General features: G+C 40.6%; 1 protein-coding gene across 2 annotated transcripts in view; it reads left to right on the top strand.

The window, feature by feature from the left end:
• Positions 1 to 26,644, top strand: part of ARHGEF26 (Rho guanine nucleotide exchange factor 26) — a 127,871-nt gene that overhangs the window by 58,160 nt on the left and 43,067 nt on the right. For both annotated transcript variants that reach the window (XM_060639026.3, XM_060639024.3), the window contains 3 exons: positions 11,499 to 11,651; positions 15,214 to 15,343; positions 19,312 to 19,386. In XM_060639026.3, the coding sequence (XP_060495009.2) occupies positions 11,499 to 11,651; positions 15,214 to 15,343; positions 19,312 to 19,386 (358 nt within the window). The remainder of the gene's footprint in view (positions 1 to 11,498; positions 11,652 to 15,213; positions 15,344 to 19,311; positions 19,387 to 26,644) is intronic.

Genomic DNA, 26,644 nt, shown 5'->3' with positions numbered 1-26,644 from the left:
GACAGCTTACTGGCATTATTTAAAAGATGTGTGAATTCACAGAATTCATATAGGAGGGAAAGGCATTTATTGCACTTTAAATGATAATAATAATTAATGGTAATGAGTGTGCACCGTGTGCCAGACCATATTGTAACCACTTACCATGGTTTAATTCATTCAGTCATCATGAGAACCACATGAGGTCATACCATTATTATTCCCATTTTACAAATGAGGAAATAGGACTTGCTGATGTTAAGTGAGTCGCCTAAGGTTACACAGCTAGTAAAAGAGGGGGCCGGGACTTGAACCTAGGCCATCTGGCTCCTGAACCTGCACTCATTTTCCAGAGGTGTGATGTAGTGGTATACAATTAGCCTTGCTCCAGTAGGTAATGTGTGAAACTGACCTTATCTGAACGTCTATTCACCTGTAGGTATTATTATCTAATAGCATTTACTTGTGAGATAAGAGATCACCACCTATCCCTAATATTGGGAACGAGAAAGCAGGAACCCTGGTGTTTAGTATTGAGGAGGTGATTTGGAGGCTTAATCATCTCATGTTCCCTCGTTTTGTTCCTTCATGCTCCCCTACCATTGGACTGTGGGCTCTTTTCCCTTCTTTCTGGCATGTTTACCTCTTTGCTGTGATGCTTGCTGGTAGTCTTGCGTGGGCTGATTATGGCGTGTGGTGGGACCGATGGTTGACCTAGTCTTCTCCATTCATTTGTTCATTTTGTTCATTTTGTTTTACTAAATGAAGAAACAGAAATTTATCATTATCTCAAATCCACTTAAGAGCCAGAATGAGAATTTGTTTATCCCATAGATCCTTTCCTTTGGATACTTTGCTAACCAGTGCTAATAACCGTCTAAAAAGAAAGCATTTAAAAAATCCTTGCTGAAATTCAGAGAGGGCTGTCCGAAGAGGGAGGACAGGAGCCAGCTGCTGTGTAAACTGCAACAGGTTTGAAAAATGTCAGAGAGGACTTGAAATTCTATTTCTCTTGCGTAGGCAAGGATCATTTTTCTTAGGGTGTTATTGCCTTAGGAAACGGACCTTTTTAAAAAAAAATTTTTTTTTTAATGTTTATTTATTTTTGAGAGAGACAGAGACAGAATGCGAGTGGGTTAGGGGCAGAGAGAGAGGGAGACATAGAATCTGAAGCAGGCTCCAGGCTCTGAGCTGTCAGCACAGAGCCCGATGCGGGGCTCGAACTCACGAGCCAAACTCACGTCACCAAAGTCAGATGCTCAACAGGCGCCCTGGAAACTGACCTTTTTATAGTTTTCCTAAATTGTGTCCTGGTCCCTTTTTCTTCTTGATGAAATTGATGGGATCTATAGGACGTATTTATTTAGGAAGACAACTTTTGGGGACACGATTAATAAAAAACAAAGATACAAAGATTTGGGGCTTACTTCAAATGTTATTCTTCTTTGTGGATTGAATTCTGACTTGAAATACTGTGGGCACCATGCAAAAGGATCTGGAAATAGTGCCTGAAGAGAAATGTGTCCTTTCATGTGCTGGTTTTATTCCAGAATTACCAACCCACAATAGGAAAGGGGGCTTCAGCATGAAGACTGTTTTGTTTTACTTGACTTTGTTCCAGTGTTCTATAAATTCATTCTTGGTGGCTGTTTCCCATCAGCCACCAAGAATCCATGTTTTCCTGGTTTGTTTATAATTGATAATTTATATTCCCAATTGCGTCCACAGAAGGCTCAAGGCACCTTACAGTAAATGACATGTTTGAGTGGGAGATGAATGTGGCTGTTTAAGCGAGAAATAGAAAACAAGGCAGCAATGATGATAGCCAAGGTGCTCAGCTACATCTCCTGCCTAGCGTTACTAGGAGTGAGGGTTAAACACAGCTTTATTCTTCCAGGCAGCCAAAGTAAAAGGGTCACAGAATCGGTTATGTAACTGTCATCTAATAAAAGGAAACAGTTCCTCAGAAGTCATAAATCTTTCCTAGGTTTTGAGTTTTCAAAGGATTTTTGCCAGGCGATGGATTAGCAAAATTATTCTTGAGGTTACAAGCCCGGTATCCTAGATGCTATGCAAAAAGCCTAACCAGCCATGTGTTTACCCTGATATTTGCTGACCAGTAGAGCCATTCAGAGCCATCTCACCACAGCCCACCCATGCTGAGAGGACCCTGCTAATTTAATGTACGTATTAAATCGTGCTTGGTGCATACTTGCTTTACATTATCACTCCCTGTTGCTCTCCTTGGAGATGGTACTTGAACAATGGGGCAAGGAGGACTAGCAGGTATCTGGTTTGATTCATTCAGCACATTTATCGAGTACTCATTCCTTGCCAGCTCCTGGAGAGCCAATGGTGAACCAAGCATACTTGGTCTCAGTCTCTGTGGTCATATATAAAATTTGGGAATGATTTTCTGTTGTGTGGAAATTAATAGTTGTGCTCAAATAAAAAAAAAATTAAAAAGTATAATAACCCAGGGCATCACAGGCCAGTTCATACAGCAGCTTTGATATCTTCTAAGGACGTTTTGATAAGAATGGTTTCTGTCATTCATTAGCATGTTATCCTCATTCCAGGAGAAATTACAATATGGATGAATGCATGTGAGTAGCCCTGAAACAAAAGAATCAAGTATGCAGTAAGTTACCATGGGAACAAGCCCTTTTCTCTCCAATATGTTTTTGTGAAACATTCAGATGATAAAGACTTTAAATTCTCATTTTTAAGTGAAAACAGCCTAATGGCATTCAAATTGCAAGAACTTTTAAAGCACTGTTTTCCTATCTTCGTATGGTCCATTTAACATTTCTTTTGAGCATGTACATCATCAGCGAGAGGAAAAAATAATTAAAGGGGAGCCTTAACTGAGGTGGAGTGGTCTTGGGTGGGGGGCCCTTAGCTCTGCAGTCTGTCTTTGCGTCTCTCTTCCCTGGCCCTAGCTCCACCTTCGTTGTTTTGGGATTGCTAGGTGCCTTGAACTGAAGGTGCCTGGGGGTACTGGATTTAAACCCAAGAAAGCTCTGTGTTGTGTGGTATTGAGGGTAGGAAAACCCTTAGTTTCTCTTTTTCACCCCAGTCTCTTCTGTTCTCTGCCTAGGCTGATCTTAAAGGTTTTCACAAGGTGATAAGAATCTCTTAAAAAAAACCATCCTAGAGATTTTAAGGACCAAGCAGCAGCTATCAGAATGAGAGTTAGGTTTAGGTTTACCAGAACAGTTTTGTTAGGAGATTATATATATGTATGTATGTATGTATATATATAACCTATTTATTCATTTATTTATTTAAATCTCACATTCCCAATCAGTCTTAATTTCAACCCTTATCCCTTATCAGTCCAGAGATAACATTTCAGAAGAAAAAGCTAAAATAGAACATGACAAGATGTATGTATCATAGTCTGCTAAGGAGGAAACCTCGTGAGACCTTTACCACATCAGAATGTAGGGTAGTCTGAGAAGCAGCAGCCCTATATTTTTGTCAAAGTAACATACTTTTCCATCGTTGCTAGACTGGTGAAGGATTCATAGATGGGCTTCACCTTATTCATCAATTTGGATTGATCGATAATGGCTGCTTGGAGTGCAGATTCTGGGTCTGGGCAGAGTGCCACAATTGGTTTGTGACGTCTGCCATGGGTTAGTGGTGGTGCTCTTGTCATGCACTGCCATCCCCAATCCAGTGTAGTATTAAAGGAAATTGACGCTGATCTTTAGCGTCAAAATGACTACCACCAAAAAGCCCCAAACGAACAAGCCCCAAAGCTCACTTATCTGCAGCAGAATATAAATTCATTTTTGGTACAGTACAGGATGTTCTGTTGGTGCTCTGTTAGGAAAGTATTTCCAGAAGCAAATAGTTTGCTGCCACTTATCTGGAATATTTCTTTGTTTGGTGAAGATATTTTATTATATAACAGCGACTTAGACATGTGAAACCTGCCTGGTATGTTACATGTCTCCAGCATAAGTGAATATGACCCTCTCTGGTGGGAGACTGCAGCTGTTAAGATTGACGGCTCATTCAAGTGAGGAAGAAGTCCAAGAATGATTTGAGCCTGCGTTAGGCAGATGGATATTAATGAAGGAAAAGTACCTTGAAAGGATGCCATTCCAGGAAGGGCACGGGACAGCGCTGATTATAACCAGAGCCCTGCTTTCTGCGCTTCTCCAGCTAAAGCGCTGAGTGCTGAGCCTCTTAGCCAAGTGAGAATCCTCCCTGAACTGGGTGGGGGAGGGGCTGGTCCAGGCAGGTTTTTCGGAGAATGCAGCTGGCAGCGAAGAAACTAGGACTGGCCTCCATCTCAACTGGGTGATCCTACTTGACGGGACCCTAAAAGCTTGTGCAGGGAGTTTGTATCCTCATTGGTTGGTGGCCCTCACTGTGCCCTGCTGTAGTTTTGGGAACCCAGTTTGTGGTCCAAAAATACATGTTCATTTGATACATCAGTGAGTAAAGCATGTGTAGAGACTGACCAATTTGTGGGTGTTAGGTTTTTGGTAAAACAAAATTGCTTGAACCTGTTTCATCTTTAATTTCCTATTGAAAACACAAATTTGATTTATTCAAACCAATATTGCACTGTGTATTAACTATAATTTAAATATTTTTTTTGTAATTTAAATAAACTAAAATTTAAATTTTTTATTTATTCATGTCAAATATTTGACTGTGTTTCAGGTACTATGGTCAGGTTTTTGGTCGTACTACAGTTAGAGTCAGGTACTTGAACACAAGAGACCTGGCCTCTGTCCTCTAGATCTTGCTAAGAGAGGCAAATGTAAACACGATCATAATATAATTAATTGGGATCATAGTAGGGATACCAACGGAGGGGTTTATAAAGAACATAAAGCAACGCAGCCCAGAGGGTCAGGAAAAGCTTCTTGAAAGGAGATGAAATTTAATCTGAGACTTGAAAGCTGATTGGGACTTTGTTAGGCAATGTGGAGGGCAGCAGGGTACAAGGAGGGCAAAAAGGAATGACTCGGAGATTCACAGGGCTTCTGTGAAACCAGCATTTGCTTATGCTGTGTCGGCGGGGACCAGAATCCATCACTAGCTGTGGCCTTCCTAATTGTCTTCCCCTGGAGGCTGTACCTGGGGTGGTCGACAGTTTGTCCGCTGCCCCGCAGATCTTGCCACAGCATAAATCAACGGTGCAAGTCTTCACTGTGTTGATGTGTGTGATTTACGTGCTGAGATGATTCGACAGCTGGTCTTCTTGGAAAATAATATAGTTCTTTCTCAGCTCCAGCTGTCAGTCTTTTTACTGGATGTCTAGATTGAAGGACGGCTGGTAGTAGCAGACAAGCTCAGTGGGCATCTGTGAGCAGAAGCAGTAGGTGTGCTTTGAGCATGGGCACTGGGCTCCGGAAGGCTGTGGCTCTGGTTCAGATGGAGGCTCCATTGTTTTAGTTTTTGTCATAAACTCTCTTAGCCTTGGTTTTCTGATCTCTAAAATGGGTATGGTAGGCATCTCATAAAGTAGGCTTGAAGATTAAATTAAATGAGGCAGTATATGGGAAACATGTAGCACTGGGCTTGGTGATCATGAATATCAATTGTTTGCTCCTTGACATCTACCAAAGCCTTTCACCTTGAGCTGGACACATGGGAGGAGATTTGGTGGTGACTGCTTGAATCTGATTTGTTGTCTGTATTAAATAAATTGTAATCTCCTGTATAGATTGGTGAATTTACTGTACAGCCCTCAAGAGCTATCAGGAACACTCAAGTCTGACATGCTAATTACATTACCAACAGAATATTTTTTAAATTGTTTATTTTTAAGAGGGAGGGAGCACAGGCAGGGGAGGGGCAGAGAGAGGGAGAGAGAATCCTAAGCAGGCTCTGTGCTGTCCGTGCAGAGCCAGACGTGGGGCTTGATCCCATCAACTGTGAGATCATGACCTTAGCTGAAATCAAGAATCAGACACTTACCTGAGTCACCCCGGTGCCCCACCAATTGAATATTAAGAAGGCTGTTAGTATGATAGACATTTATACTTCACATTTGTGTCTTTTCTGCCCACTACAGAAGGGAAAAAGTGAAGCTAACAAGTGCATGTGCTGGGTATATGAGAAACACCTCCTTCATTGTCGAATTTGTCTTTTAGCCCAAAATGTGGTGCCACTTTTAAGACAATCACTTGATGAAGCAACCACAAAAATCCTAGAGAAAATGCAGTCCTAGCAGTTCTGGAAAATACTAGAGTCAAGGATATAGGTCATGATTAAGCTTTTCTAGCATAGACTTGTCATTAAGTCATCTTGAAGTTCCAGCTCCTGAGAGGCCACCGTGGTGTTCTCAGTGGTCTGACCATTGTCTACACAGCTAGGGAGCTCACCTGGGCAGGTTGCAATCGTTTGAAACGTGGGTGTGGTTGTGCTGGTGCTCGAAAGGTCAAACAGGGCTACCTTGGGTTTCTGGTCAGGAGGCGCTGTTTCCAGAAGCCTTTTCTGGTCGGTCCATCAGAGGTTTCTTAAAATCTACACTTTAGTGATGAGATCAGAATTTTGATTGAGGGGTGTGGGGCGGTGAGAGAGAGAGAGAGAGAGAGAGAGGAAGACTGTGTAACATGTTTGCTTATAAAACACGATCATCTTGGTAATGCAACGAAGAGGAAATATTGTCCAGAAAAAAACAATTCATAGGGTTGAAATATATTTCCCTTAAAATGTTGTCCTTCAAATAAGCCAAATTACTTCACAAACTCATTTAAATTTCATTGAGGGAACCAGCATGCTTTTACTTTGGCTTCAGGTTTGATTTGGATCTCCAGCATCCTTGGTTATTGAAATAATACCTCATTCTTCAGTAATAACTTTCTTGGTCTTTTTGTAGCCCAGCTTGCTTAGTAAAATATGCAAATTTGCCAAAATAACCAATAGATAATTTAACATAGGAAGCTTTAAATTATGTCTTAATTATGCGACTGTCAAAATAAAAGATGGGTGGCTTGGTTTATGTGAAAGTGAGTAGCATAAACAGATATTTCATTAGTGCTTTGTTTTTAATCTTGTACTTTGGCAAGGCTTTTACTGTGATAAATGAATTTTCCTTTTCATTGGGAAAAGCCAAGTTACTGTTGTTTTTGGTTATGTAGTTGCATTCCTTCAGACTATAATAGTTACTTAAAGACAAACTGTAAGGGATATTTGCCTCTAAGACCTTTATTTCTTAGATTTGCACGATAATGACCTTAGGAGTAGTTTCTTATTTTTTCAACTGTCTTTGAACATTTTCCTGAAAGAGAGTTGGAGTTAAAATAATTATCAAGTATTTTGCATTTATAGGAAAACCAGCTAAAAGTGAACTATTTGACTACACACGACCTAGAATTCCTGTGGCTCTGAATTCTCACAGATGTGTATTTTCAGCTGTCCGTTTCACATGTCCAAGGCAAAATGAAATTGCTTCCTTCTTGCCTCTCCTCACTCCTCCTAAATCCCTGTCTTTGTGAATGATTTAATGGCCCACCTTGATGATGCCCAGGGGGAGACCTTGAATAGGGAAACCCCAGCATCTTCCTTGACTTCCCATCTGATGAATATCTTCATTCTGTGAACTTCTCCCTCACATTGTTACCCTAATCGGTGTCCTCTCTCTTTGATTTCCCACTGTCAGGTCTTATGCCATGTTGGCCATTTCACTGGTCTGCTTCTGGTCCATTTTCTCTTCACCTGTAATCTATCCCTTCTCTGTCCCCAATTTTTCTCTGATTCGATGATTTATTACTGCCGTCATCACCTCCAGTGGTTCCCGCTGTCCACAGATAAAGCCCTAGCTCCTCAGCATATAATCAGACCTTTGTAGTCTAGCTCTGACCTGCTCTTCAGCCCTCATTCTCTGCCGTTGGCCCTCCTGTGGTCAACACCTCAGCCTCAATGAACGCCAGTTCCCCAGTATCTACATTGTCTCCCCTGCCCCTCTGCTTCCAGTAATGTCATCCTCGTTAGTGATGACCCTCCTTGCACCTTTCCTCACCTGAGTTTACCATGTTCTCAGTCGCCCTGACCTCTGTTACAGGTCATGTGTTCTAATTAATTGGCTCTGTGCCGCCCATGGGCTACTCCTCTGTGAGTGTCAGAAAGAAAAGGATCATTTCCTATTCAGCTTTCACTTAATGAAATAATCTCTCCTTGGCATATAACTCAGCTTCTTCAGTAGTGGTTCCTTGGCATTATTCTATCATTTCTTGATATATATGATTATTGGCAGAGACGGTCAGGTTGAAGTTCCACTTCTAGATATATAGCCCCAAAGACTTGAAAACAAGGACTCCCATAGATGCTCGTGTGCAAATGTTCAACAGGTGAATGGATAAACATAATATATATATACACAATAGAATATTATTCATCCATAAAGAGGAATAAAGTTCTGTTACATCTGTCAGCAGAGATTGACCAGAAAACATTACGCTAAGGGTATTAAGCCCGATAAAAAGTACAAACATTTCATGATTCCACTTACATGAGATATCTAGAACAGGCAAATGCATAGAGTTAGAAAGTAGATTAGAAGTGATCAGGGGCTGGGGAAAAGGGGAATAGAGCATTATTAGGTGATGGGTACAGCATTTCTGTTGGAGGCGATGAAAATATTTTGGAAATAGGGGCGATAGTTGTACAACATCATGAATATGACTAATGCCATTGAATTGTACATTTAAAAATGGTTAAAATGGAGTACCTTAAATGGTTAAATGGAGCTCAGTTGTTGAGCTCCAACTTCGGCTCAGGTCACGATCTCACAGTTTGTGAGTTCGAGCCCTGCGTCAGGCTGTGTAGTGACAGCTCAGAGCCTGGAGTCTGATTCTGTGTCTGATTCTGATTTTGGATTCTGTGTCTCCCTCTCTCTGTTCTTTCCCTGCTCACATGCTGTCTCTCTCTCAAAAATAAACAAAGATTAGGGGCGCCTGGGTGGCGCAGTCGGTTAAGCGTCCGACTTCAGCCAGGTCACGATCTCGCGGTCTGTGAGTTTGAGCCCCGCGTCAGGCTCTGGGCTGATGGCTCAGAGCCTGGAGCCTGTTTCCGATTCTGTGTCTCCCTCTCTCTCTGCCCCTCCCCCGTTCATGCTCTGTCTCTCTCTATCCCAAAAATAAATAAAAAACGTTGAAAAAAAAAAAAATTAAAAAAAAAAAATAAACAAAGATTAAAAAAAAATTTTTTAATGGTTAAAATGGTAAATTTTATGTTACATATATTTTGCCCCAATAAAAAAATTTATAGTTCATGTAATTAAAGAAACAGTGACACCACCCCTGCTAGGCATGTATGTTCCAACAAGTGATTTTATGCAAGTATGTTGTCTTTATCATTTATGTTTATCAGACTTACCTTCCCAATGTAGCATAGATTTCTTGAAGTCAGGGACCAGTCTCTATAGAAAATAGCTTTTGAGAAACATGGCTTTTAAATATCTTTTAATAAACATGTGAGTTTGGAGTTGGTTGTTTTTGCAATTGCTGAAACTTTTAGGAGAGGGTTTGATATTTTCCTTGAATGTTAATAGAATCAGTCCTGACAAAGCAGTATGCAGCTATTTTGGAACATACTGGTGTATTTTCTGACCTACTATGTAAGAATTGTGCATACTAACCCTGACACCTTTGGAAGGAAAGCCAAATAGCCCAGCCAAGTGTGCTTTAAGTTTTTTTCTCTTGCTGTTTTAAACAAGGGCTTGGGGGACTGGGCCAATTACAATCTTGTGGATGGGAATCCTACTAATTATTTTCCCTAAATCCTTCTCAAAGGAAATAAAAATACGGGTACTTTCTCAGGGTATACATAGTTTTACTCTTCTATGAGTTAAGGTATATTTCTTCATCTTTTAAGCTCCTATGAAAACATTAAAAAATCAAATATGTAATGACGACAAACACAGTTTATACTACAATGAGATTAATGTACATGTAAGTATATAAAATTAAGACCTTTTAAAATCTCACCTTATTGCTGAGTGCCAGGATTTTCTTTGAAAATAACTGAAATGAAAATGTGAGAAAATGTTAGCCTATATTTACTATTAATCATCTTGTATACATTTCTGTTGTCTCATTCACCGTCAGCCTTGAATTCTGTATTTGGAGTCCACTGGTTAGGAGAAGTGATGTGAGGAATGCTAGTTAAGAGCTTATTGAAAACCATATTCCCTTGTATCCTTGACCTCCAGACGTCAGTGTCAGAAATTACTGTTGATTTCACCTTCATTACACTTTCTTTGGAAGATGCTTTGGTCACACAGTGATAGTTATTTCTAATAGATTTTCTTATCCCTCCGAACTTGGACAGTAAGTGTGCTCTATGGAGGTTCATCTCTGTTTTTAGTGTGTGTTTTGAATCCTCTGAAGATCTTGATATAAGGCAGGTTCAGACTGGGGGAGGTAGGTGGTGAGATTCTGCATTTCTAGTAAGCCCTTAGATGCCTGGTCTGTGGACTACATTTTGAGCAGCAATGCTCTGGGTAGAAACCTATTTCAAATACCTGATTTTGATGTGCTGTAAAATGTGGATGCCCTCTAGAGTTGCCAGATAAAATACAGGATGCTCAAGATGTCCCAGGCACTAATTTTATACATACCTGTACTAAAAAATGACTCTTTTATCTGAAATGTAATTTTCACTGGACTTGACACAAGATAAATGGGTCGATACACACACCCACCCCAAATCTGGCAACCCTAAAATGCAATCTGAATAATTTCTGAGTACATTTAAATGTCATGCATATCATTAGAGTTAAAATATGATTATTTTCAGAGAAAGCACACAGAATTAGGTTTATTTCAGACTTGTTTTTTAAGTACTTATTTAGATGTTTTGCTCATAGACTTTTCAGTACAATAAATTATGGAAACATGAACCTCCTCCTCCAATATCTAGGGAATACTTAGAAAAAAGTAGTGAAATTTGTACGTTCTAAAATATACCTAAAAGCACAAAAAGGACCCGTGTTATCAGTGTTTCCAGTTGAACACTTGAAGTAGTAAGATGTTAATGTGATAGATTTAAACTTCGACAATTTTTTGTAGTTTTTTCTTGTATCTCTTTGAGATGGTATTGTGCACTGTTGACATTTTTAAACCCTGTATAATAAGATTGCATGAGAATCATTTTTGATTTTTTTAATTTAAAAATTTTTTTAATGTTTGTTTATTTTTGAGAGAGAAGGAGATAGAGTGAGAGCAGGGGAGAGGTAGAGAGACAGAGACAGAGAGAGAGAGAGAGAGAGAGAGAGAGACACACACACACACACACACACACACACACACACACACACACACAAACTATCTGAAGCAGGCTCCAGGCTCTGAGCTGTCAGCACAGAGCCCGATGTGGGCTCAAACTCATGAACCAAGAGATCATGACCTGAGCTGAAGTCGGACACCTAACTGACTGAGCCACCCGGGCGCCCCTGATTTTTTTTTTTTTTTTTTTTTTTTTTTAACTATATGGAAGAAAATGTAAATGCTTTTCTTTGTTTTTTTTTTTTTTTTTTTTTTTTTCAGGTTCTTTATGGAGTTGGAAGCAAGACATCAGAATAATATCTTCATAGATGACATAAGTGACATTGTGGAAAAGCACACAGCATCCACATTTGACCCATATGTGAAATACTGCACAAATGAAGTCTACCAACAACGAACACTACAGAAATTGTTGTAAGAGATGATGAATGTTACATTCAATAGCCTCACCTCATTTTAATTAGGTCACATAGATAGAAATGAATTGATATCTTATATTATGTTTAGAAATGCCTCCTGATAGGCAATTTCCCAGGATGGCTTTCAGGGTGAAAGTGTTTGAGTAGAAAATTCTAGTCTGTGGAGCTCTTTCTCTCTAAAGCAATTATGAAATTAGGGGTTTCTGTTATTGTTTTCCTTGTTTCTTTAAATTGCTGCAAAACACAGGAGTGATTGTCATGCCAAACTCTCCGGTTTTCTAAGCCATTACCTGGCTATTAAGTAGTTTGCTTCAGGCCAGTAGAGTTCTTGAGTTGAACTCCTGTTTTGCCTATGATCCAGAGTTTCTCTGTTACTCTAATCTTCCTCCATTCAAATGACAACTCAGTATTAAGTTGTTTTTTGTTGTTGTTGTTTTTTTTTTTTTAAGAAGAGTTGCTGATTTTCCCCTTCTGGGTAGTTAGAAGTGAGGCGAGAAGGGGAAAAAATGTTCTTAAAGGCTTTAATTGTGCAACAAAAAAGAATTGGCTTTAAATTTGCCTCCTCACCTTTTCCCTTTGGCCTATTTAGGTTACTGAGAGTTTTGATGTGATAGATATTCCTTTACTCTTAAAAGTCAGTGATTGTTCAATAATGTCTTATTTTATTTTGGGGGACCCTGTTTATCTCTAGTAGCTGTTTTATAGCACAGTTGTGCATTGCCATAAACCCGGTTTGGGGGCTGACAGCTGTTATCACTCTTATCCCCTCTGTGGGTTGTGGCATTTATGACCGCAGCATGGAGCTCTGGTCCGCTTCTGTGGGATGTGTGAACCCCTGTGGAGTGATTTGGGCTGGTGATGATTATTACCTCATGGCTGCTGGAAGAAGCAGTCCATTGAAGTCCAAGTTGGTGGGAAGGACTGATAGTGCCCCTTCTCCCTCCACAGCCTCATGAACTCTTACATGGGCATGTGGAAAACCAACAGCTGGCAACCCCAAATGAGATTTTTAAGTACAAAGCTGGGTTTGTCAGCACTGTGGACATTTTGGTCTGGATAAGTCTTTGCCATGGGTGCTATCCTGTGCATTGTAGCATTTTTTTTTTTTTTTCTTCGTCTTTTAAAGAAGTTTTTTAAATATTTATTTTTGAGAGAAAGCATGAGTAGGGGTGGGGCAGAGAAAGGGGGGAGCAGAGGAACTGAAGTGGGCTCTGCGCTGACATCAAAGAGCTTGATGTGGGGTTTGATCTCGGGGATCACGAGATCATGACCTGAGCTGAAGTTGGGTGTTTAACCAACTGAACCACCCAGGCGCCCCTGTAGCATGTTTTACAGCATCCCTGGCCTCTGTGCACTAGATGCCCCTCACTCCATTTGTGACAACCAAAAATGTTGCCAGACGTCGACAAACGTTCTTGGGTGCATAACCTTACCCCTTGCTTTTCTTAATCCCCCTACTGCTGATAATAGAGGTTGCCATGTAACTGTTAGAAAATGCAAGTTTGAAAACAGAGCTTTGAATTAGAGCTGAATTTAATTCTGTTTTCATTTTGTTTTGTAGGATTTAAAAAATGTGAATAGGTACTGCTGTACATTATGTAACTCTTAAAAAATAAAAGCTCTAGGGGTACCTGGCTGGCTCAGTGGGAAGAGCACATGACTCCTGATCTCGGGGTTGTTAAGTTTGAACCCCACATTAGGTATAGAAGTCACTTAAAGTCTTAAGGAAAAATAAAGACTGTATCTAAATTAGCTTCATGATACCACCATTTGAGCTGTCACATGGAAAGTCATAGTTGTGTTTTCAGGGGTTTTGTTGCAAATGTTGTGAATTTACATGTAGGGCAGTGACTGGCTGCACGTTGGGAATGCTTGAGAATCTTTGAAAAGAGGCAAACATGCAGTGTATGCCTAGTGTCCGTCCCAGGCAGTTTAATCAGAATCTTTGGAGGTAGGGGTCCTGTGACCTGAGGGATTTAAATATGCAACTGAATTACAGTTTTGTTTGTTTATTTTTTGCATTTCCAAGAATCTTTTTTTAAAGCTAGCAGGAAAGGAAACTTAAAACTCCTCAATTTGAGAAAATGAAAATAAAACATTTCTGTGTAATTTCTTTCAGTTTGCTATTCGAGGTATTTACGGGCTTATGAACCAAAACATGTAATTTGCAAAATACGTTAAAAAAAATGGGGGGGTCACAATTGCCACTGCCCTGCTTCCTGGCCTCCCCCATCCCCCAATGTGGGATAACAGTATCCAATGCCATCCCCCCTCCCCTCCATGTTGTAAGTCACAGGGGAACTCCCCAGAGCACCTCTGAGGTAAAGTGAGGTGAGAGAGTGAGTGATCCTGGGGTAAGGGCACCCACCGGAAGTCAGAAGGCCTTGGTTTGACTTCTGTCTTCACCAAATAATAGGTCTGTTACTCGGCAAGTGGAGGATCTTCCTGAGACTCCATTCTTATTGGAATCCGCTTTTGGCCTTCATTAGATGGTGTAGGGCTGTTTCCACGTGAGATCATATATGTCCGTGTATCTTGCTAAGTTCCGAAAATGTGGCAATATTATCACTGCTCTTATGTCACTGGGAGGGGAGAAATATTCTGGATGACATGGCCAGAAAATTTTCTGTGTTAGAAGCTCTGAAAAAGGCTAGGAGCCTCCTCGTAAATAAATCCAGTCTGATGTTTCTTAGATTATTATCTGGGGGTAGAGAAGTGACTTAAAACATATCATTTGTTATCTTTTTAATGGACTGTATGTAGATTATCAGTTAATGAGATCTAGTCTGTATGCTGGTTATAATTCATATGTTCACAGATAGGTTCATCATTGTGATAACCATTGCCTCTTCATTTGTTCGCTTTATACTTTTATAAATTTCTAGCACATACATATTGTTCATATTGTTGCCTTAAACTCATATCCAGTCTTCACTATAAAAGGCAGACAAGCCATCTGTGCCTATTTATGTAATTGTTGTTTTATGTATTAAAAAATCATCATATAGGAGTTTATCACATTTTATAGAGGCATCAAGTTTTATTGTGCTTTACTTAATTGCACTTTGCAGATACTGCATTTTTTTACAAATCGAAGGTTGGTTGCAGCCCTGTATCGAGCAAGTCTGTTGGTGCCATTTTTCCACAGCATTTGCTCACTTGCTGTCTCTGTTATGTTTTGGTAATTCTCACAATATTTCAAACATTTTCATTATTATGTTTGTTATGGTGATCTGTGGTCAGTGATTATGACTCACTGAGAGCTCAGATGATAGCTAGCATTTTTTAGCCACAAAGTATAATTAAGGTATGTACATCATTTTTTAAAGACATAATGCCATCGCTCACATAACAGACCACAGTGTAGTGCAAACATAACTTTTACAGGCACTGGGAAACCAAAAATTCATTTGGCTTGCTATATTGCAGTATTTGCTTGATTTGTAGTGGTCTGAAACCAGACCCACAATATCTTTGAGGTATGCCTGTAATATATTTTTACTTTTTAATTTGAAGAGGAAATATTTTGAAGTTGCTTCTTTCTTTTTCTTTCTCAGAGCCACCAACCCATCTTTTAAAGAAGTGTTGTCACGAATTGAGTCCCACGAAGACTGTAGGAACTTACCCATGATCTCCTTCCTCATTCTCCCCATGCAGAGGGTAACTCGCCTGCCCCTGCTGATGGACGTAAGACATGACCTGGTGGCTCTCTCCTCTGTGGGGAGCTGTGCTGCTATAAATCTGATTAAGAAGATTATTGTGCTTTCACTGAAATCAATGTACTATATATCCCTCTTATAAAATCCTCCAAGTAAAGTGAGAAGGTGCCCTTCAGTTGGAAAGTCTCATTTGTGTCTAATATCGTTGGAAATCATCTTCAATTTAGGCTTGTGTAGTCACTCTGAGGAATTCAGATTACATCACTCACTCATTTTTTGAAATGGGAAAATATATTGGCTTATTGAAGACAAGAGGCTTGGATTCCATTTCCAGCCAAGCCACTTGGCATGTGACCTTGGGCAAGTCACTTAATGTTTTCTTTGGGCCTCAGTTTCCTCAGCTTGATCACTAAGATCCCTTCCTTGTAGTGTTTCAGGGTGCTGAGGCACTTCGGCTTTACATGGGAATGAGACACACTCTTTGGCACTAGAAGGCACGAACTTGCCCCCATTTTGTATTGCATAAAGGAGAGTGACGAAACTCGGCATCCTTCTTATTTTAGGGAACGTTCATGAAGAAAACAAGGATTTGATTTTGAATGGTGGCAAGATGTGGCTGGGAGAAGGGAGTTGAGGTTGCCTGGTATGAGGCAGAGCGGGGAGGACAGCGAGGTGTCCGGCAGGAGGGGGTCCCGCACGCTGGCTGAGCCGGAACCACAGCAGCAGCAGTGATGACAGGAGAACCAGGTGGCCCGACTCAGCTCCCAACCAGCTAATGGACCAAATAGTGTCTTTGTGATCCAATCGAAGTATTTTGTTGTAGTTTTACTTTAAAATTGGATCATAATATTCATGTCAGTTTTAACATACTTGATTTTTTGACACGTCAAAACATAGGATACAAATACTGCCAAAAGTTATGCTTAAGGTTACAAAATTCCATATTCCATATTCCGTTACAAATTTGAAGAGATATTCTAAAAGCACTGGCACTTTGCAATGAGTAAAAGTGTGTGATTATAATCACTTTGTTGGCTGTGCTGCTTGGTTTGAGGAGGTTTTTGGTAGTTGTTCCAGAATTTTCTGACACCTTGCTGCTCTCCAGCTTCACCTCAGTTGACTACCTTCATAGCCTTCCCTTGTGATTTAGGAACTTCTCTCCTTGTAAATATCGGGAGACTTGCAGAATTTGAAAATGTGGCTCTCTAATTTTTTCTTTTTTTGAGAACAATATTTCAGTATTTACCATGTCTCAGGATAGAATGCAGCCAGGTTATCAAAACCAAATTTCGGCTTAAAAAAGGTTTATTTTTAGATGCCATCCACATTTGTTCCTGGACTTACCCGCTCTGTACCTTTTTCACGTTGCTGTTGGCTGCCGCTTCTCAGCCTCACAACACAAGCCAGCCTATTTTCCAAGCACTGGCCCTAATGCTCCTCACTAAAGCCTTACTCAGTGCCCTCCCGAGCAGATGTATCTTCTTCCCCACGAACACCCACAGCACTTCCAGAGAAGGGACTCTGACGTGTAAACTTGGCGTCGTAGAAGTCCTGTGGCTTTTGGAGTAAGACAGATCTGGGCACAGATTCTGGTCCCTTCCACTTACAGTGTGATGCCAGGCAAACTGCCTAACTTCATCTGAAGCATAAGCATAACATGTACCTGCAGGGTTGGCATGAAAACAAATGAAGAAGTAAATGTTAAGTTTGACAATAACAGACACTCTGTGTTTCTTATTTTTTTTTAATGCTTATTTTTTGAGAGAGAGAGAAAGAGAGAGTGGGGTGGGAGGGGAGAGAGAGAGAGAGAGAGAGAGAGAGAGAGAGAGAGAGAGAAAGAGAATCTGAAGCAGGCTCCAGGCTCCGAGCTATCAGCACAGTGTCTGACACAGGGCTCGAACTCATGAGCTGTGAGATGATGACCTGAGCCAAAGTCGGATGCTCAACTGACTGAGCCACTCAGGCGCCCAACATTCCGTGTTTCTTGACTAAATTAATATATATAGTACATAGGCTTGTCCTGAGTTACGTAAAAATTGTGAACTTTGCAAAGATACATTCAAGCAGCAGCTGTTGTACTTTCTTCCATAAGATTTTCTCAGAAGTAAAAAGTCATTTAAAGAGTTTATTTCATATGATTTCTCACACTTTCTTCCTTTTTTTTTTATTAAATTTTTTTTTTAACGTTTATTTATTTTTGAGATAGAGAGAGACAGAGCATGAACAGGGGAGGGGCAGAGAGAGAGGGAGAAACAGAATCTGAAACAGGCTGCAGGCTCTGAGTGGTCAGCACAGAGCCCGACGCGGGGCTCCAACTCATGGGCCGTGAGATCATGACCTGAGCCGAAGTCGGTCGCTTAACCGACCAAGCCACCCAGGCGCCCCTCTCACACTTTCATAAACATTTGAAACTTTGATCCATCTAAGTGAAATATTTCAAATTTTGCTGTTGTTTAAAAGGAGAAATGGGTGCTTTGTAAATGCAACATTTCCTGCAGTGTTAGAAATTTTCAGGGTTCTTTTTCTTCTGAAAATGTCTTTTAGCCATATTTCTTTAGATTTTGTATATGCCATGATCTCTCGACCTTCTATATTTTCTCTGTTTAATTGAGAGAAAATTGACTGAATAGATTAGGACTCAGAATCTAACATACTATGTTGAACGTAAATGCCATGATTGTCCAGTGGGCTCAAAACTTTTTGGGTCAGAGGCCCTTTTGAGATGAGTAAAGCTATAGTCATTCTCCCTAGAAAATTCAGTAGTCACAAAATTTTACATAAAATTAGACACTTCAGGACTCAGGATGCCTGCTTTCAGGGCAGTGTTTGGTTACTGCTTCTGTACACATCAGCGGGTCATGAAATTGATTTTTGAATCACAAGTAGTGTTTATTAAAAAAATGAAATAGAATGTGTGGTACATGATGTACACGGATCATAATGTCATTAAATTTTATTTCAAATAAAACCTTATTTCATCTTTGTGTATACCTGTACTGGTTGCTAATGTAAATGTATTTCTTACAGGGGGTCATAGTCAAAAAAAATTGAGAACCATTAACATAAACCCCCTGGCTCACTCTTTGCTTTTCACATAGTACATATAAGAATCCTGACACCTGACCTTTGGATTTGTAAGCCTAGTGCTTACCCACATTCAAGGTACCAGTGGTTTGCCAGTTTCCAACGTACCTTCCACTTCTGTTTGGTGCCTCTTGCCCTAATAGTTTCCTACATGTCAGAATCTGGCCACCTGGGCAGAATCTAAATGTACTTAAAGCATTGTCCCTTCCATTTTAGTTCATTAGGAGTGTTAAACTTGTTAATTGAGATGAACATTTTTAACAATTTAAATGGTTCCATTGGCTTTGCATGGATATGATCTCAAAAACTATTTGTAATTCGGTGTACCTTGAAATGACCCTCTTTAAAGTCAGTCTCAGCATCACAAAAATTACGTGTCAATATATCAAGAGAAAATCCAGCAGCTTGTTTTTCTTGATCTTTTTATTCAATTGTATTATCTACAAACATACTTACCTAAATAATGATGATGATGGTAATAACTAAAGTGATTTTGTCTTTCACTGAGGGCCTACCATATGCTAGGCACTCATAGAGAAAACTTTACATGTATTTTCATTTAATCCTGGCAACAGCTTTGTGACGAGGTTGGCATTATTCCCATTTTAGAGATAAGGAAACTGAGGCTTACAGAGACTAGGTAGGTGACTTGCCCAAAGTCAAATAGCTAGTAAGGGACAGAACTTGGATTTGAAACCAGGTTCATCTACCTCTGAAGTCTATTTTCATATTGAATAATTCCCTGGATTTACTTGGATCCTGTGCATCTAATGACTATTTCCTAGTTTTGTAATTGGATTGTAATATCATCTTCATACGTGTCCATAATGTTGTGTTCAGCATTATTGAGTTTGCTGTGAGTAAAACGATGTGGCTGGACCTTGATTTTGTTTTTCTTTTACTTCATTGCAGACTATCTGTCAGAAAACACCTAAGGACTCTCCGAAGTATGAAGTCTGCAAAAGAGCCTTAAAGGAAGTGAGCAAGGTAACTGTGGAACAGCTAGTTCATCGCACAGTAAACCATTCAACACCTTGGAAGAGTATGTGTCTGGCTTTGGTGCCAAATACTGGTAGATTCTCAAAGCCATTTGCACGGAGTTCCTTAGGTAGCTAAAAGACAAAGTGAAGTTAGTATTTTGACTATTTCAGACAGTCTTGCTGTAAGGGCCAATAGATACCTCATTTTCTTTCGGTGTCTGAATAGTTGTTTATTCATTCTCTCATTAAACAGCTATTTCCTGAGTATCAACTATGGTGCCAGGCATGAAGCCAGCCCCTGAAAATATGGTGATGGGTACATAAGACAGTTGTGGTTAATGCCGTTGTGGACTGTGCTGTGTAAAGGGGAAGGAGGACATTAAATAAGAATTATAATAAAGGCTGGTGAGTGGCATGGTAGGGAAGAACATAGTGATGTTTAAGCTGAAATCTAAAGCAAGCTTAGCTTGCTGGGAGCCAGGGCTTGGAGGGAAAGAGAATGTCTCAGGTGTGTAGAGACCCAACAGCGAGAAAGTATTTGGAGGCTTTGGAAGAGCTGGAATGTTCTTTATGTGGCTATAGAGTCCAATCTAGGAAAGAATACCAAGAAGCCATGTTAGGGACATGTGGACCTTCTCTTCAAATGATACAGAAGCTATAAATTCATGTGTTGTGAAGGTGACAATGGGGATGGGACCAGTTGTGAGGCTTTTGTAGTTGAGTAGGCTAGAGGTGACAGTGGCCTTTATGGATATGACAGTAAGATGGAGAGAAGCAATATATAATAGAATGTTGAGGAAGTAGCACGGAGATTGATTGGGTGAGTGTATTTGGGATCAGAAGTCAAGGAGTATGGTCTCTGGCTTGAGCAGCTACATGGATGTTCCTATTTACCTTTACAATAGAAACATAGGGAGAAGCTGCTGACTTCCATGTTGGATAGGTTATAACAGAGGTTCTTACAGAATATCCAAGTTGGCTTGAATAGTGGAGACCTGGATTTGGGACGCATGGGCATAGGATGGGTTCTGAAGTTGGGAGAGTGGATGACATTTCCTAGGAAGAATGTGTACAGTAAGAAGAATAGTGAGTCTGAGGCACAACCATGAGGAACTCCACCATTCGTCACAGAGGCCACTTAAAATCCAAACCTTACCAAAGAAGGAGGAAAACCGTAATGGCCTGGCAAACGGCAGATGATTTGGTGGAAGGAGGGTCAGCGCTGTCGAGTGCCCCTAGGGGATACAGTGCGTAATGAGTGAGGCATTCATGGGTTTATCATCAGGTGGGTTGTGTCCTCGCAGTGGCAGGTGGGGAGGCCGGATTGCAGTGTGTTAGGAATGAGTGGGAGGCATGGATTTGCAGCCGGCTGGCAAGCGTAGCAGGCTGTTGCAACACGGTGGCTGCCAGTGAGCTGTAGCTGAAAGAAAAGTGTGGGAAGTCTCTGTTTGTTTACAGATTAAAAAATCTGTGGGTACCTTTTAAATGCTAATAGGAATGTCTAGCTGAGAGAAAGCTGTGGAAGATGTAGGAGTCAGGATACCGTGTGAGCTAAGCAGAGGGGGCAGAGATCATGATAGCAGCAGAAGCTTCCTGAACCCTTGGAGCTACCTCATCACCTTAGATAGAGTCTGGTACACTTTTGCACCACTTTACTGTGAGGTACACTTGAGGGTTTCTTTTAATCAGGTTTAAGTTGACTGCATTTTACATATCCTCATCCTTGAGGATGTACCTACAAAATTATGGGCTTTGTGAGCTAATTTATTTTTCTAACATCCATTTTTTTTCTTTGTCTTTATCTTTCTCCTCTTTCTCCCTCTCTTTCTCCCTTCCCGCCTCCCTCCCCTCCCCCTCCCCACCTCCCTCTTTCTTTCTCCGCCTCCCTCCCCTCCCCCTCCCCGCCTCCCTCTTTCTTTCTCCGCCTCCCCCTTCCCCTCCCTGCCTCCCCCTTTCTTTCTCCCTCTCCTTCTTTCTTTCTCCCTCTCCTTCTTTCTTTCTCCCTCTCCTTCTTTCTTTCTCCCTCTCCTTCTCCCTCCCCCTTCCCCTCCGGCCCCTGTTTATTTTTGAGAGACAGAGACAGAGCATGAGCAGGGGAAGGGCAGAGAGAGAGGGAGACAGAATGTGAAGCAGGCTTCAGGCTCTGAGCTGTCAACACAGAGCCCGATGCAGGGCTCAAACTCACGAACCCTGAGATCATGACCTGAGCTGAAGTTGGACACTCAACCGAATGAGCCACCAACATCCATTTTGTATTTAAAAGTAAGATTATCTGTGCCTTAGTCCATTCAGGCTGCAGTAACAAAATACCACAGACTGGGTGGCTTTTAAACAACAGGCATTTGTTATTTCTCACAGTTCTGGAGGTTTGAAGAGTCCAAGATCAAGGTGCCAGCATGGTTGGGTGAGGGTCCTCTCTGGTGGCAGATTTCTCCTTGTAGCCTTACATGGTCAAAGGGACTATGGGGGTAGTAGGGCTTCTTTTTTAAGAACACTAATACCATTCATGAAGGCTCTACCCTAATGACTTTTTTTTTTTTTTAATATTTTTTATTTAATTTTGAGAGAGAGAGAAAGAGAGCAAGCAAGAGAGGGACAGAGAGAGAGAGAGGGAAACAGGGGATCCAAAGCGGGCTTTGAGCTGCTATTGCAGAGTCCAATGCTGGGCTCGAACTCACGAACCATGAGATTGTGACCTGAGTCGAAGTTGGACACTCAACTGACTGAGCCATCCAGGCACCCCCTCTACCCTCATGACATTTAAAGCACCTCCCAGAGGCCCCACTGCCCCATACCATCACCTTTGGGGGTCAGGGGTTCACCATATGAGCTTGGAGGGGTATAGAAATTTAAACCAGAGCAATCTGCCAACCACTTAAATTCATCTCTGGCCCTATCGTTGGTCTGCACAACCCACGTTGGGAAACACCGAGTGAAGAAACTTAGCCTGACATGGGTTACCTAAGGTCCTCCTGCCCATGGGCCTCTCCTCTGGACCCCATATCCCGTGCTACCTCCTTGGAGGCAGTAGGGGAGACAGTCTTTAGGTGGAGCTGCTAGAGAAGTTCTAACCTTGGATTTGAAGGACATGTTCTCAGATTTTATTTGGTTGTTACTGAGAAGTTAAAAAATAATTCACACAGAAGGGGAAAGAGGAAGGCAGTAGTAGTTGTTGAATTAGGAATGATATTTAATGTCTCCAAGAATTTCACATCCCAGTCACAGTAAGCCACAACATTCCTTCAGGCATCTCTTGTTCACTGGGTTTGACACTGGTACTTGTAGCAAAGGCTGGCAAAAATGTAAGGGATCAGTGAATTGCCTTAATCTGATACTATTAGCATACAAAAGGCACTCTGAAGAAATGCTGTCTTCGTGGCTTGTTTTCTCTGCATTTCTTTTTCTCTCTTGAGCACAAGTTATGAACATCAGCATCATTTCCCTAGTCTCCTAATATTGTGTGGTAACTAAAACCACTAATATAGTCAGCTCAGAAATTAATCCTCTTTTGCATTTGTGTAGGTTACTGATGAGGAGTTTCAGATTCTGGGAAAACAGTATCAGTATTTTCAACAAAAAGGTTGTACATGTAGAGCATTTATTGTTCAAAATTAAAATGCAGGGTGCCTGGGTGGCTTAGTTGGTTAAGCATCTGACTTCAGCTCAGGTCATGATCTCACGGTTTGTGAATTAGAGGCCCATGTCGATCTCTGTGCTGACGGCTCGGAGCCTGGAGCCTGCTTTGGATTCTGTTTACCTCTCTCTCTGCCCCTCCTCTGCTCACACACTCTCTCCCTCCCTCTCTCTCTCTCTCTCTCTCTCTCTCAAAAATAAACATTAACAAATTTCTTAAAATTTAAAATGCAGAATTTCACTTGTTTGCTTTATCCGAAAAAGAAAGCAATTGGGAGTTCCCAGTATTTATTTTAGAGAGTGAAATTTTGTATATCAAGGTCCAAGTTTTTAGAGCCAGACTCTGTGGAAGGCCCCTGGACAAGTGTCTCTGGATAGTTACTCATTCTTAGAAAACATGAGTAATATCTTCTCTGGTAATTAAACTGCTAATGTAATGAAGTTTTTTTGTTTTGTTTTTTTGTTTTTTGTTTTTTCTATAGTGTGAATAATGTCATTGAGATTCCTCATACATGTTGCTGGAATGAGAGTTACAGCTTACCGAATTTGGGGCCTTGGAAAATCTTATTGGCCTAGTTGAACAACTCAAAAGCAAGAAAGATGTTTCTCCTCAATAACAATTTGTTTACTTCTGACTTTCTGTTCACATGCTGGGGTGGAGCTAGGGGGAGGACAATTTCCAGGGAATCTGAAGTTCAGCTGGTACACAATGATGTCTGGTGTTGAAGGAGTGGTGGTCGAGAGAGAGTTTCTTAGGCCTGTGAAGTCTTTGCTGCCGTTCTCTTCCATTTACTCTCCCATGGAAAAGATTAACTGCTTTCACTCTTACCTCACAAAAATGCTACCTCTGTTTGGAGATACTATTAAATTATAAGCTGTTCTCCTAGTGGCAAAATAGCCAAGTCTCTTCACTCTTCTCCTGTAACTACTGCTTCAGCCATTTGCAGCAAGGTAGATGTATCTATCTGTTAACAGGGAAAGATCCCTAAGCTATATTGTTATGTGAGGAACAATTAAGTTGCAGAACAGTACAAATGGTGTGATAACATCTAAATAATACAATGTGTTGACGCACATATGTATGTTATTGGTATGTAGAAACGGTTGCAGAATCATACACATCAAGCTTTGTGTGGAAGGGAGGGATTCATAAGTTTTCTGTTATGCCTTTTAGGTACTGCTCTGTAAGAATGCGTTTCAGGTTTACAGAGGTATATTTTTTAAATAAACTAGGATATTTAGAAAATTTAAGAGACCTAAAAATATATCAGTACTTTTATCGAAGGTGATGACTGTTGTCATTCTATTATACATCCTCCCAGTTGGATGTTTGTTCTAATACCGGTGCATGGTATAAACGTACACTGAAAAATGCATTTGTGTGGTACCTGTTTGACTTACTGTTCTACAAAGTACTGCCTAGAACATTGTCTTGCATCAGTGATTGTGCTCATCTGATTATTTCTAAAGATAAATTTCTAGAACTGGGTTTACTGGAAAAAATGTAGGTATTTTTTAAAGGCCCCCAAGGGCCTTCATAAAAGGTTGTCCCTATGTTCATGGCCACCATGATATGTAAATGTTGGTCTTACTGCACACTTCTCAGCATCAGATATTCTTTTAATCTTTGTAAGTTTGAACGACTGAAAATATTTTATTTTCAATTTATATTTCCTTATTAGAGTGTTTGAGCTTTTTTAAAAAAAATAAATTTGTCCTAAAGAAATTAGTGAGTTAAATTTAATAAAGCTTTAACAGCTGCTGAAGGAAGTCATGGCTTTAATATACTGAGCTTGATTTTAATCAAAAACACCAGAGCACACATATCTGCATTAGTCCTCGTCCTTTTGAAATAGCCGTTAAAATGGGCTCTGCTGATGAGACTGTTGGTTAAGACAGTTTGGGAACCTTTTTGTTTTTAATATGCCTTCTAAAAATTGTTTTCTGACATGGTGGCTGACTCTTATCTTTTGCTGAGGGAGTCGATATTTGAAAGTTTAAGAAATAAGATGATAACCCAAACTTAATAATGCCATTTTCCCCTATTTTATTTTATTTTGTTTTATTTTATTTTATTTTATTTTATTTTATTTTATTTTATTTTATTTTATTTTATTTTATTTTATTTTATTTTATTTTATTTTATTTTATGTTATTTCATTTTTTATAAAGTAGACTTTATAATTTTTTTAATGTTTATTTTTTGAGAAAGAGAGTGTGAGCAGGGAAGGGGCAGAGAGAGAGGGAGACACAGAATCCGAAGCAGGCTCCAGGCTCCGAGCTGTCAGCACAGAGCCCATAGTGGGGCTTGAACCCAAGAACTGTGAGATCATGACCTGAGCTGAAGTCGTACATACTCTCAACTGACAGAGCCACCCAGGCGCCCACCCCTCTCATTTTAAAACAGGATTGCTATAAGGAAGCTGTTCCCTCCTCCCACCCACCTTCTTTTTAAGTGATTTATAAACTGCCTCTGAAGGCAGCTTGTTCAGGCAGAAACATTTGCTGAATGTTCCTTGTGTTTTTAGGTGCTGGGTTGTGGGCACTGGGTTTACAAATAATGGAGATTTCACAATCTCTGCTTTTCATTCTTTTTGGAGAGGAAATGCCCCAGATAAGTCTTGAAAGACAGGTAGGGGGGTATAAATCTAGTAGATAAGGAGTTGGTTGGACAGAGCGGGATGAAGGGTATTCAGGCAGAGGGAAAGGGAAGCACATGCAAAAGTGCAAGGGCAGGATGGAACGTGGGGCTTTATCCAGAAATTTTGCAGGGCTGAGGCCCAAGATAGGAGTGGGAACAGGCTTGCAGTCAATAAGCAGTTGCCAGATCATGGTTTTACTAGGACCTAATTCTGAAAACCAAGGGGATCTTTCTAAGGCTTTTAAGCCAAGGCATTTCATGATCAGATTTGAACTTAAAAAGATTGACAGCATTATCTGGAGGATGTGTAAGAGTAGGGTAGCAGCAAGGGATGGCAGAGAATTGGTAGGGAAGAGGGAGTTTGAGCCTGAGTTCCGGGTACAATACAAAGAGAGGGTCATGGACCGTGGAACAGCAGCATTAAGGAGGCTTTATGACTGCTTGGATATGGAGCACAAAGAAGAGGGCGGTGTCTGAGAGCTGTGAGGGCTAGGTTTTTCAGCTGCAGGGAGTGAGTGTTGGAGGTGATGGTCAGGTTTTGTTATTCTCATTCTGAGTTTGAGATGCCTGTGAGTCATCCAAGAAGAGATGTCTTCTAGGTGGAGGTGGAGCCTAGGGGACAGACCGAGTCTGGGAACGTAGATTTGGGAACTGTGAACATACTCCACGAGAGAAATTATAATAATGTCTGGAGCCATGGCTGCCTAGTTAGATTTCACTCTGACATGTCTTAATCCTTTCAGGATAGTGCAGTTTCAGATTCCTAGCCATGATCAGGTATACCCATCATTCCCTGCATCAGTGAACTCTTTAGGTTCAGACTTAAAGATAAGCTGTAACTGAAGATTGGGGTACCCTCCAAATCTAGAAATGCATTAGGCGATCATAAATTGTTTAAGCGTCCATCAGTAGGGGGTTGAATAAATACGTTGTGAAAAGCATATGATCACAGCATAAATTGCATCATATCACGTTCCTGCTGAAAGCCTGC

The sequence above is a fragment of the Panthera onca genome, chromosome C2 (assembly GCF_046562875.1).
Source record: "Panthera onca isolate mPanOnc1 chromosome C2, mPanOnc1 haplotype 2, whole genome shotgun sequence".
NCBI classification, from domain to species: Eukaryota; Metazoa; Chordata; class Mammalia; order Carnivora; family Felidae; genus Panthera; species Panthera onca.
The sequence above is the reverse complement of the archived record's forward strand: the minus strand, read 5'-3'. Positions and strand labels throughout refer to the sequence as shown.